This window comes from Ambystoma mexicanum, chromosome 7q, assembly GCF_040938575.1.
Source record: "Ambystoma mexicanum isolate Mex_15411 chromosome 7q, UKY_AmexF1_1, whole genome shotgun sequence".
NCBI lineage: Eukaryota > Metazoa > Chordata > Amphibia > Caudata > Ambystomatidae > Ambystoma > Ambystoma mexicanum.
The window spans coordinates 1013598907-1013612614 of NC_090941.1; the positions used below are offsets into that span (position 1 = coordinate 1013598907).

The following is a 13708-nucleotide window of genomic DNA, read 5'->3' on the forward strand; positions in this document are numbered from 1 at the left end:
GGAGCTAGAAAAAAGACTGAGGGAATCAGTCTGGGGGGAATGAATGGTGTAGGCCGCAATGAGGATTAAACAGTGGTGGAGGCAGCTTTGGTGCCACAGGTGCATAATATGGTGCCAGCGTGCGGCTGGGGGGCACACTGGGTACCAGGGGGGAGCAAGGTGGATGGCCATCCCGTACCCCCTCCACCCCAAGGCTCGGCCACCGGGATCAGAGAAAGAAAGCTGAGAGTTAAGGGACCTGGGGCTCTAGAGAGGTTAACTGCCCCAGAGAGCTGAAAGGAAGGGGCAAGGGAAGTGAATGGCCCAGGGAGTTTAAGGGCCTAAGGTGGTTGAATAAACTACCAGAGCTGAATCGTTATAGAAAACTGAATGGGCCCAGAGAGTTAAACATCCTAGAGTGCTGAACAACCCTAGAAACATGAATGAGCTAAGGTAACTGTCTGGCCTAAAAAGCTGCGAAGGTTGACGAGTCAGAGAGGTGTGGAAACCCTGAGAAAAATTAAGGAGAAGATCCGCCTGGAGACATTCAGCAACCAGAGAATCCTGAAGACCTGAGGATCCTAGAGTAATCCAAGGAGTCAAGGACTCGAGTGTGATCGGAGGACTCGAGACTGATCCAAGATGCATGGGAACCCTGAGAGAGAAGAAGGAGGATATCAACCTGGAAACAACCAACAACCAGAGAGTCCTTAAGAAGTGAGGATCCTAAAGTAATCCAAGGAGTCAAGGATTCAAGAGTGATCAGAGGACTCAAGACTGAACCGAAAGGCGTGGAAACCCTGAGAGAGAAGAAGGAGGAGATCAACCTGGAAACACTCAACAACCAGTGAGTCCTGAAGATATGAGGATCCTAAAGTAATCCAAAGAGTCGAGGACTGGAGATTGATCAGAGGACTCAAGTGTAATTGGAGGACTCGAGAGTGATCAGAGGACTGGAGAGTGATCAGAGAGGCATGGAAAGTGTGAGAGAGATGAAGGAGACGATCAGCCTGGATACACTCAACACCCAGAGAGTGCTAAAGTCCTGAGGATCCTAAAGTAATCCAAGGAGACCTGGACTCAAGAGTGATCTGAGAGGCATGGAAGCCCTGGGAGAGATGAAGGAGAAGATCAACCTGGAACCACCCAACAGTCAGAGATTCCTGAAGACCTAAGGATCCTAAAGTAATTAAATGAGACATGGACTTGAGAATGATCGGAGGGCTCGAGAGTGGTCGGAGGACTCAAGAGTGATTGTCCGACTCGAGAGTGATCAGAGAGGAATGGAAACCCTGAGAGAGATGTAGAAGATCAGCCTGGAAATGCCCAACAACCAGAGAGTCTTTAAGATCTAAGGATCCTAAAGTAATCCAAGGAGATGATGACTCAAGAGTGATCAAAGGATTTAAGAGTGGTCTGAGGACCGAAGAGTGATTAGAGGACCAGAGAGTGAATGGAGGACTGGAGAGTGATCAAAGGACTCTAGAGTGATTGGAGGACCCGAGCGTAATCGGAGGGCTTGAGGGTGATCTGGTGACTTGAGAGTGATTGGACGGCTCGAGAGTGATTGGAGGGCTTGAGAGTTATCGGAGGACTCAAGAGTGATCGGAGGGCTCGAGAGTTATATGATGACTCAAGAGTGATTGGAGGACTCGAGAGTGATCGAAGGACTTGAAAGTGATTGGAAGGCTCGAGAGTGATCAGAGGACTCAAGAGTTATCGGAGGATTTGAGAGTGATCAGAAAGGCATGGGAACCCTGAGAGATGAGACAGACGATCAACCTGGATCCACCCAACAGCCAGAGAGTCCTGAAGAACTGAGAATCCTAAAGTAATGCAATGAGAAGAAGATTTGAGAGGGAGCAAAGGACGCAAGAGTGATTAGAAGACCTGAGAGTGATTGGGGGGCTTGAGAGTGATCAGAGAGGTGTGGAAACCCTGAGAGAGAGGAAGGAGAAGATCAGCCTGGAAACACCCAACAACCACAGAGTCCAGAAGCCCTGAGGATCCTAAAGTAATGCAAGAAGATGAGGATTCAAGAAGGGTCAGTGGACTCAAGAGTGATCTGAGGACTTCTGAGTGATCGGAGGACTTGAGAGTGATCGGAGAACTCAAGAGTGATCAGAGGACTCGAGAGTGATTGGAGGGCTCGAGAGTGATCCAAGGACTCGGGAGTGATTGGAGTACTCGAGAGTGATTGGAGGACTCGAGAGTGATAGGAGGACTAGAGAGTGATAGGAGGACTTGCGAGTGATAGGAGGACTTACGAGTGATCAAAGAGGAGAACTTGGCCCAGGAGAGCAACCAACAAATTGTGAGTGAGAAGACCCACCCAGAGAGTAGGACTATCGTGCATTGTTGAAATAGAGACTAGGGCACCACATACAAAGTGAGTTTGGAACTATATCCCTGAGGTTGACCATGAGGCTGACTGGGGCATTTCATAGATGGTTACCTGGACCCCATATCCCTGGGAGTAAGCTGGGCTCCATCCCCTGAGACAGCGCAATATAGTGACATACACAAAAGATATAGGCATAGTGAGGCAGGCTCCATATCCCTGAGACAGTTAATCATAATTAGCTGAGCACTAAAGCTCTGAAGCTGCCCAACACAGTGGGAAAGGCACTGCGCCTTGAGAATGCCAAGAAACTGCTTGGCACTGTAAACGCTCAGAATGTGTTGTGGTGCAAAGAGGTGTACAGGACACTATAACCATGTCAGGGGATGGGAAGTTGGGACGAAGAACCGACGTGACACCATTATAGGAAGTGAGACCCTGGAACCTTGTAGGTTGTCCGTTTCCTACTGCTTTTCTGTTTTTGCTATTATCTTGCCTTCTGTACCACCTATAAGCCTCAATCTATGAACTGGAATACACTTACCAGGGGCACGTAGCAGGTGGGAAGGGTCCATAGGGACTCCCATAGCCATGGACAGTCAATGGGTCGGTAAATAACTAACACCCAGAAGCTGGACGTCTGAGGAGGGACACTCAGCTTTGATTTAAGTGCAGTAACACAAAAAGTCACTCAGTGCCGGAGGTCTCAAGAAGTCTCATAGCGGGACAGAATAGCGTTTCCAGTCCTGCTTTGATCTTAGCATTCTGGGAAATTCAGTTCTGCGTCCATGATGGCTAAAGCAAAACTGCGAGTGCCATGATGAAGGATCTCCTCACGCCTGCCATAGAAGACCTTCAGCACTCAGACGGTGCTCAAGGTTTGAGACAGTAATTTCAGAAAGGTATGCTGTGCAGAACATTCATCTAAATTAAAATAGAGGTTATACCCTCAGGGCGTCCAGGCATGACATGAAGGAAAGTACAGCAAGAGAGGAAGGCTTCCTGGATGGAGATAAGCTTACATGGGAAGTAAGAACTGTGACGAAGAAGAGTGGGCCTAGGAGTATCTACCTTGGCAACGGCAACAATGGCGGGTATGGACTAGGAGGTGAAACCACAGGAGCTATAACCAGTGATCACACCGTGAAAAGTCACCCCATCCAGGTCCGCAAAAGACTCATGCAGCTTCCTGGCCGCTGTGTGTGAAGACTCGTGCAGCTTCCTGGCCGCTGTGTGTGAAGACTCGTGCAGCTTCCGGGCCGCTGTGTGTGAAGACTTGTGCAGCTTCCGGGCCGCTGTGTGGCCTTTTATGGACCGGGAAAGCCTGAATGGAAGCTGGCTGCATGCACCCAGGGGTGAGGCACAGCTGCAGGGAGTGTCAGAGAGCACAAAGTGCCGCGACCCAGGACCATGTTAGCAGTCCTAGCAGCCCTTTGTATAGAGACGCCAAAGTGAGTTCCCGGCCTCCAGGTGGAATGCTTCTATCAGATTGGCTGTTGTCCCCTTACGGTGCACTTTCAGAGAGGTCTGTATTTTCCTGCGCAACTACTTTCTCTTCCTGATCCAACCCACCTTCCCCTCTTTCACCCCTCCTCCCACTGCTCCCCCGCTGCTCCCCTCTTCCTTTTCTAAGAGATCTCCATGCACACATTCATGTCATAATTGCCAACATGATCCATTCCAATCTGGAGGTGCTTATCCAATCCTGTTTTTTTCTTTGCATTCTGGGACTTGTAGTCTGAGTTTCATAATGGGAAAAGTAGAACTACAAGTCCCAGGATGCAAAGAATAAAAAAAAATAAAAAACAGGACTGGGTAAGCACCAACAGAATGGATCATGTTGGCAACTATGGCATCATATTTGCAGTGAGAGGGGCCTCCAGAAACGCCAGTACTGCATGCTAAGAAAAGGCGAAAGTAGAGCATTGATGCCAGAGGAGCCGTCTGTGCAGTTTCTGCAGAGATGTCTGCCAGTGACCCTCCATGGCGACGTGGTTACAGACTGGCTATGATGCACGCAGAGTGCTTCAGCAGCCATCTAACTTCCATCCTCGCGTCCTTGGGTTGTGTGGTGGCCAAGTCAGCTGGAATGCAGCCACTTTCTGTGCCCACCGCAGTCTAGCCAGGCCCCAAGCGTCCACTCATTAGCTAGGGTATTGTTTGCCAGAGAGGCTGTGGCTGTCTGTAGCTGGAGGCAGTGGGCATAATGACATCATTTACGGAGTAAGAAGTGAAAACAATAGATAATAGCATTCGTGTTGTGCTTGTTTTCTCTTTTTTTTGGGAAGGCAGAATCTAAACACATATGGGCCTGGTTTACAAACGCGTTTTTCAATGGGAAAATACCATTGAAAAACGCGTTTTAAATCAGGACCCTCTCTGTCTCTCTCTGTCTCTCTCATACACTTACACACAAACTGCCCACACCCACGCTAGCACTCACACTCACAGAAGTCCACTGCACAAGCAACCACACTCAAAACACACGCTCCGGCATATAAACAAACACAAGCCCTCTGCACCCGCATGCCCACACATGCATGTGCACATAAAGCCATTAGCAATGACCCACACGAATAAACCGAAAAGATCTTGGTGTACCTCAATCCTTAGGAGTCAATGCATGCCAGTCAGATAGCTCGGCGAGTAGAGCGCTCGCTATGACATCTGTGCAGAACATGCTGACGCAGGTTTGACTCGTGACAGGGCCAAACTCAGCCTTTCATCCTTCCGAGGTTGATAAATGAGCACCACACACCGTGGGTAATAATAAGCAGCGCTCAGATGCGCTATAAAAATGTCGATTGTTATTATTAATGGCATTACTGGCTTCTAGACTGATTGAAAAGTCAGGCATCTGTTTCCCTGATGAAGGGCTAAATAATACTCGAAACATGTTGAGTCAATACAGGATACTATGGATAAACTCCACATGCATCTACAATGGAAAGTATGTATGGTTTCTTTAAAAAAGACATTTTTATATTCATTAGTTAATGTAAATGAGAATTTTTTACATATGATTTTTTTACTTATGTCCATTATATCAATATGTGAATTGTTTTATATGTACATTTTTGTTCAAATGCGATTTCACAATAGCCATTTACATTAATCTATTTTTGAAAAATAATATTATTGATGAATAATTTTTGGTATTTTACATCAAAAATATTGTTTAAGCTTTGCTTCTATTAGGGTCGCGATTTGAAAGAGTTTGGAGGCTTTCATAGGAAGGGGAAACACACACACACACACACACACACACACACACACACACACACACACACACACACACACACACACACACACACACACACACACACACACACACACACACACACACACACACACACACACACACACACACACACACACACACACACACACACACACACACACACACACACACACACACACACACACACACACACACACACACACACACACACACACACACACACACACACACACACACACACACACACACACACACACCACCCCCCCCCCCCCTCTACCCCCATGGAGCTTCACAATTACAAATATCATGCAATCGGAAGTCATGCGTGAGTAGGAGAGGGAGTGAACTGGCCAGTTCGCATTGCCGCCCCCACTGTGAAACCAACAGCCTCTTGGCGCTAACAGCACCCCCTGTCTGTCTTGCTGCGCTTAGGGACTGGTCTCCGGTATTAAGTGTGTTATAAAAGATTCATTCATTTTTCCTACGAGTCCCAGAATGCAGAGTGCTGTTGTCTTGACAGCTAGGACTGGCAGAAGGTGCCGCACATCTCTCCGGACCCATTGAACGATACTGTAGTCAGGGGACTGTTCTTGTGCAGCTTCTTGTAGAGGAAAGCACTTAAGCGCGCCTTAAAAGAGAAGGAAGCCGCCAACCCTGCAGCTCCTTCCGTGATCTTACGACATAGTCATCTTGCGACATGGTGATCATCCCGCCCCCTGGTTTCTGATCAGTTTAAGTTTTTGACACTGTGAGTTGAAGTGAGAGAAGTGTACCCAAAAAGCAGTGGAACTGAGACTCTGGCGGGGGACAGAGTAGGATGGAAGGGAGCAATGTGCAGCGCATTTTTAAGGGTTGCAGTCATGCTGGTTGACAGCCAATTGATTTGAAACATATTTCAGTTTAGCTGGAACTGATATTTGGTGGCCAAATGGAAAAGTGTGCTTTAACTACACAAAGAACAGTTGCACAATGATGACAATGGTTGCAAAAAGTACTGGAGCTGTAAACACTAAAAAATAAAAGTAGTGGAACGCCGCTCCTGGCCGTTCCTGTTCACTTCGACCACTGGTGTGCTGTGCAGCTAATTGTTTGGAGTTCCATGAAGTCTGTTCCTGAGCTACATAGGCTGCGTTGCAAACATGCACCCTTCCGTGCACACACCCAGCATCGTCCCAAATCATCTGGGCAAGCAAATAGCACTGTAACAGCACACCATGGGCATATGGCCACTATATGAATGTCTATTAGCATAACACGAGTAGACCGCTAGCTAATGGGAGAGTCTGCACGTGCAAGGCTCGCCCACCTCTTTCAAGTCGAGTCACAGAGACTGAGGGCTCGATTAGTCTCCTGGCACCCGATGGAGTCTCCCAGAGTGCCTTTCAATCCCAGATAAAACAGGGCCAACTACCCCAAAAGCTCAACAAAATGGATATAAGGAACCCGATACCTCAATTAAACTGGTGGCACCATGATAAGGAGAGGGGCATCATAGCTCTGCCCTTGTGGAGATCTAATCTAAAGATGCCACACATTGTGGGCACTCAACATATGATATGATAGGTTATTTATAACGCGCTTAATACCCAGAGGTTTCTAAGCGCGGACCCAGGGATCGAACCTGCGTGCTGCATGTCGTCTTGCTTCCAAGGCAAGCATGTTGCCTCTGAGCTATCTTCCCGAGACATACTGAGCACCAGAGTTTTGAGCATCTGAGATATAAGTCACAACCTTTTCTCTTTAATCCCATCACCTCCTTCAAAGCATTCTATCCAAAGTGGGGCGGTCGCTTTCCTTAGCAGTCATAGTATATGTAGCTGTAAGCAACTAGCTCTGTCTCCAATGCATTGTCTGTCGGCTGCTGTTATTCCTTTTCCGTTACCACCTTCTGGACTGGCAGGGCAAGGGTCTACAGCTTTTGAACTCTGACTCCCATGATCCTTCCGTATTGACTGTGCTGGTTAGGGCTGATGGTAGATGTAGTCGAAAACATCTAGAGTGCCCAAGGTTGCAGAACCCACGCCAAAGGCCGGATCTTTGACTGGATCCTGCCCCTCAATGTCCCTACCGAAATCTCCTTCATCGACCCTGTACCCTGGACAGATCCCTTTGTGATTCTCCTCTCCATTTCCCTGGCACCCCCCTCTTCGCAACACAAAAGAACCCTCTCCTAGCTCCACTCACTACAAGACATTCCAAAAACCTAACCAAAGAAATGCTAGAGCCAACCACCCGGGCCTCCCTCGAGTCCCATCCTGACAGCAACAGCACCAAAGACATTCTCACGGCCTACAACTCCTCACTCCTCTGCCCCTGGATCTTCACGCTCCTTACAAAAAAACTACCCGCAGAAAAGATCACCACCACAACTGATTCACGGAGGAGCTTGCTGCCCTCCGAAAAAACAAAACTCCCCAAAGAACACATCTGGAGAAAAGCTCCCTCGCCTGCCAACAAAGACACCTTTAGCATCAGCGCTACCACTTATAAAACAGCAATCATTAATACCAAAGCCAGCATCTACAACTCCCGCATAGCTGAATCTAGCTCCAACACTGGAGAGCATTTCAAAATCCTTAAAGAACATGAGACCTGGTGCATCCTAGTACAATCCACCCAGGTAAACAAAATCCTGACCCTGCGTGGCAAAACCATTTGCAGGAAATCGCAGCTCACATGCACCCACCCTGACAGGCCCATGCCGGGCCACAACCAACTCTCCCCCTTTCCAATTAATCCCTGTCGCTCCGGCCGACATGCTCTCCACTATCCAACGACTCAAAGCCTCCACCTGCCCTGACCACATCATCAAGCTTTGTGCAGAACCCCCGGCCTGACCATTACCAAATTCATCACTGCCTCCTTCAGCTCCTGCACTGTGCCAACACTTTAAAAGAAGCTTGGGTCACAACTCCCTCGACCCCACCCTACCCACCAACTACCACCCTATCACAACAGTACCATTCCTTCTGAAAATTCTTGACCACTCTGCATACTTACAACTGCAAACCCACCTAGAAAAACACAACCTTCTCGGTATGTGTCAGTCTAGTTTCAGAGCCAGACAGAGCACAGAAACCGCCCTTCTGGATCTAACAATCCAACTTGACCACATCCCTCATAGCGGTGGCCCTGTCATCCTCCTGCTGGTAGACCTCTCAGCGTCCTTCGACCTGGTTGACCACGATATCCTCTGCCACCGCCTCGCCACCCCCTTCAACCTCTCCCTCGAAGCAACTACTTGAGTTAAATTCTTCCTTAGAGAGCGATCCTCGAAGGTTTTCTTCGAAGCTGAAGCAGCCGATCCCATTCCAGTCTCCTGCATGGTACCACAGGGAACGTCCCTCTCCCCCACATTGTATTACATGTACACTAAGACTCTCTTCGACCTCTTGGATAACATGGACATATCCTAAACCAATTTTGCTGAAAACATGCAGATGCTCCTCAAACTCACAAGCTCCTATGAGATCGACTCTGCCAACATTAAGCAGATCTACAACATTATTCAGGTGTGACGGGCCAACCACCATCTCTGCCTAAATGATGATAAAACAGAGCTACTTATTGTTTGCTCTACACACCGCCTCAAGCATCTTGAACACCGCCTTCTCTTCCTTCCTCATCAATGGGAATAGCATTCCGATTTCTCCCTATGTCAAAACCCTAGGGTCTACCTAGAAGCAGAACTCAACATGCACAAACATGTGAAAGTGGTGGCCTCTTCTGCGGCATACACCACCAAACTCATTAACTTCTCCAGAAATGTCCTCAGCCCAAAAACTGCCTTACTCTCGCCACATGGGCAGCAAACTTGATTGTTGCAATGCCATCTTCACAGGAACTTCAGCAAAAAATCTCAACAAACTACAGCTTACCCATAACAACGCCTTTAGAGCAGTGTGGGGCCTCAAACGTTTAGACCGCATCACCACAATCCGAAGGGAAGCACACTGGATCCCTATAAAAGCTTGCATCGAGTTCAAAATCATGTCCATCACACATCGATGCATCCACAATTCAGCCCCTCACCCACCCCATCACCTTAAAGTCCAACCTACGCAACCTGCGCTCCTCCTCCACCTCCATGACCACCCCTCGCTACAGCTGAAAAAGAGCAGGTTTATCAAGCTTCACGGTCATTGTGCCTGCTTTATGGAATAACCCCACGGCCCTCCATCAGACACGAACAAATCTACCTGCTTTTTCACAAACAATTCAAAACTGCCCTCTTTAACAAATGTGCATGAAACATTGTACCAGCGGCGCCAATACCCCTATGTCTGTAAGCATGTACATTCCTATGTATTCTTGTTCATGCAATCTAGCGCTGTGTGTCACTCCGGATCTGGGCGCTGTTAACAAATAAAATAAATAAATGGAGGAGTGGTCATTTCCTGTTCCACTTTACTTTATTTTAACATCTAGAACTTTTTGCCTTCCTTCATTTCCCCTTCTCTAACAGACACTATAACTCGGTACATTTGGGGGTCTGGCCCGGCTAAGTGGGGGGCATCAGTTTATGTTCCCCCAATGTGGCAGTGTCTAGCATATGGGTTGATACAAATACCCTTGGCACAACATAGCAAACCGCAGTGTAACATAGCAACATGTGAAAACACGAGATAATGGAAGAGAAAGATAACATGGCACAAACTAGCAGAGCTAACACAGCATAGCATTGGAGTTGATGACATAGGCTAACATAATAAAAGACATGAGAACATGAAACAAAGTGCAATCAAATATGACAAAAACATAAGGAAGATTATTTCAACATGACACAGCATATGATGGCAACCCTTGCACTCGGGGACTGTCTCCGTATCCCTACAGTCCCTACTAGCACTTGACACCTGATGTCTGCACTTACCCTTGCACTTGCCACCAGCTGGCTGCACTTTTACTTATGGTCTTTATCTATTTTACTGTTATCTTATGCACTGCACTGCCCTCTCCTCTTTCCCCCTGTACTTGTCCCCTTCCCCCCTCCCCTGCACCTGCACAACCTCAAAGTCACCTGGCCTAGTAAGATCGTTATCTCTGACTTCCCTCTGTCTTCCCTCCCTTGCCTCGTCGCGCCTTGAAACACTTGTGTTTAGGGGCGTTATAAATGCCATATCATATCATATCATATCATATCACAAGGAAGAAGAGGACTAGGTACAATAGAAGATGCATCAGAGTTTAAACAGCACAAGGTAGTGTAGTAAAAGGGGCCATGAAATATTTTAAGAATCTGTTGGTCTTAAAACAATTGCATAAGAAAGCCAGCCTTCCCGGACTAACTCCAGAGCGCAAGCGACAGGAGCATCCTGGAGGAGAGGCAACCATTGAGACGGACATGGATCCTGCAGGATTATGTAAATGAAGAGGTAGTGTATTCACAAGGTGCACGCATTTGCAGCCTCACCCCTTTCTTTTAACAGCCTTTAGACACATATGATCCATGTCGCGGCTAGAAACACCTGTGAGCCGGCGCTTTATAAATGGCTTATCATTACAACAAGCAAATAACACATAAACCGCACCAACAGCACACGAGGTCTCGCATCATCCGATATTCACACCAAAGTTCAGTGCACGGGGAAAACAAACTGAAGCTGCCAAGAAGACACCACCTTCTCACGATCCTACTCCCTCTTTTCCTCACTAACCCATCCCTGCCTTCTTGTTTGCAGATCCACCTGAGGGCCTGTGGACCAATTCCATTGGTGACTTTGCGCAGTACAAATACCTTTTACATTAACATATGATAGCATGTCGTGTGGTAAGATAGCTCAGCGGGTTGGGCACTTGCTGCTGCGATGTGAGCGTGATCTGCAGGTCGCAGGTTCGAATCCCGGCAATGCCAACTCAGCCTTTCATCCTTCCGAGGTCTATAAATGAGTACCAATTTCGGTTGGGTGATATTGTATGTAAAATATGTGCTCTGTAAAGCACTTTGGAGCTATATAAATACCACATCATTATCATTATATCAGGCCCATCTGAATTTGGTAATCAGCCTACCCGGTATTCTACTGCCTTAGATACAATCTGCGCTCTAAGCATTGGGTTGGCATTCGCATTCTCGTTGCAGAGATCCTTTGGGCACACGCCCCATTCACAACCCATGGACTCTCTCCTCTCCATTTACATAACGTATGCACTCGCCTATCCTGTCATATTCCTCGGGCACCCTCCTGCCCTGCACAGCTCTTCTTCTGTCTCCTCTCTAGTACATCCTGCGGGCACCCCCTTACCATGCACATCCCTCGGGCACCCTCCTGCCTACCTCCCTCTCAATGATCTCGTGGAACCTAGTCTGCCCCAACACAACCATTAGGTGCGCCCCTGCACATCTTTTAAGAATGCTCCTCCCTCTGCATAAACTGTGGACACTCTCCTGCCCTGCCACATCCTTTGGTCTCCCTTGGCCCATCTACGCCCAGTACATCCCGTGGCACCCTCCTGTCCATGGCATCCATTTGGCACTCTCCACCCTAGCACCTCCCTATGGCATCCCCATGTACCCTCGATTGCTTCCTACCCCTGAAACCTCTTTTGGAATCGATTCTGCCACTAGCTATGCTTTGAGGGCCGCCCTACCCCACCGACATCTCACCTACATAAGTAACCAGTACCTCCACCCATCAGCACCACCACCCTACCTCTCTACCCTGAGGATGGTGAGGTCAAGGAGCATCCTTTGCCACCTCACCCAGTCCCTATGCCTCCTTTGGAGCCCTTCCCCCGTGCATACTTTTCAGACACTCACCTTCCAAACAGCCACATGCTTGGATGCCCTTTTGCCCATCAACCTTACGCTGGGCACTCTTCTGCCCTTCACATATTCTGTTTCTTGCATCAGTTCTCCATTAAGAAACTACTGAAATATGTAAATTATTTCTTTCTCAAGAAGAAAAAATAAGAAAATTAAAGACTTCTCTATAGGCCATGAATTGACCTGCTACCAAATGTACTTGATCAAAAGACATGAATGAGCAGAAAGGGAAAAGGTGTGTGGTAGTCACCATTAATGATGGCCTGGGAAGCAGCTCTTCGTCTGTGGTGGCCACCATGTCTCCAGGGTCGGGCAGCTTTACTCCCCAACAGCAAAGCATTGAAGCATCTGACAGCGCCTTCTCCTCCTGTCAGGTCCCGTCTCGCTACCCTGCAATTCTTTAGCCCGCAGGACTATCACATGCCAACCTTTGAAGGGTCTGAGTCTGCTGGTGGCTTGTGATCATGTCAAGGTGCCACCTAACGGAAAGATCCCTAATTCCTCCCAAGGTCAAGATATCTCTGTGTCCTCTATTTCCAGTCCTCCAAGTACGTCCTTTGCCATCGACCACCGCGCATAGAGCCCCGGCATACAGACTGAGTACGAAGACCCCGGGCGGCAGCCGTAAACCTTTCCACCGCCTCCAGCGCCGCAGCTTTGAAAGTCATTTCCTTGGGAGGGGACCCCTTTTCTTGACCTGTGCTCCAAGGGACAGGATGCTAGACAAGAGCAACTATAATCTGGAAGGCCGGGGCCTCCTTCAAGATGTCAACAAAAACCCGAAAGGAAGCCATTGGCACTCACGTTGCCGTCTCAACCGCGTCCCTGTTCCTCTGCCTGGCACCCCTCGAGAACCAGCCCCTGCCAATGGCCAACAACCCCCTGCTCAACCGGCAATCCCAAGCTCATCCGCCAACTCTGCCAACGTCGTCGACGCGGCGATGAAAGGAGGCCGCAGCAGGCAATTGGTCATGTCAAGGCCACTTCCTGTTGATGTGCCATTGTTGAAAAGTACAACTAGTGTTGTGGAATGTCGCCATCCCTTCAAGGATTTCCCGTCGCCCCCTGGTCGTAACACTCTCCGTGCAACAACAGCGGGCCAGATAGAGCCGGTGTCCACGTCCAACGAGCCGCAGAGCCGATAAAGAGGAAATGAGAGGCTGGACGCTCTCTGTGCTTATGGCCTGAAACTGGTGATGGGTGGAGATTGGGAGGAAGTGGTGGGCGGGGGGCTGGTGATATATGAAGTGTGTTTGTCTAATGTATGTAGAGGACGCAAGGACAGGAAGAGCCAGCGCACGTTTCCCTCGGATCCTATCAGAGGACCGTGTGCTAGATGGCTCCAGTCTTTCCCATACCGCCCCTCAAGTGATTTAGCAAG

At 48.5% G+C, this 13708-nt stretch overlaps 1 protein-coding gene across 3 annotated transcripts in view; it reads right to left on the minus strand.

The window, feature by feature from the left end:
* Positions 1-13708, minus strand: part of PDE2A (phosphodiesterase 2A) — a 2546881-nt gene that overhangs the window by 1386536 nt on the left and 1146637 nt on the right. Inside the window, exon 1 of one of the 3 annotated variants that reach the window (XM_069640247.1) lies at positions 12578-13442. The exons of the other annotated variants lie outside the window; for them this stretch is intronic. Coding sequence (XP_069496348.1) covers positions 12578-12667 — 90 coding nt within the window. The 5' untranslated portion in view covers positions 12668-13442. Of the gene's footprint in view, positions 1-12577; positions 13443-13708 lie in introns of those variants that run through there. 3 annotated transcript variants of the gene reach the window in all.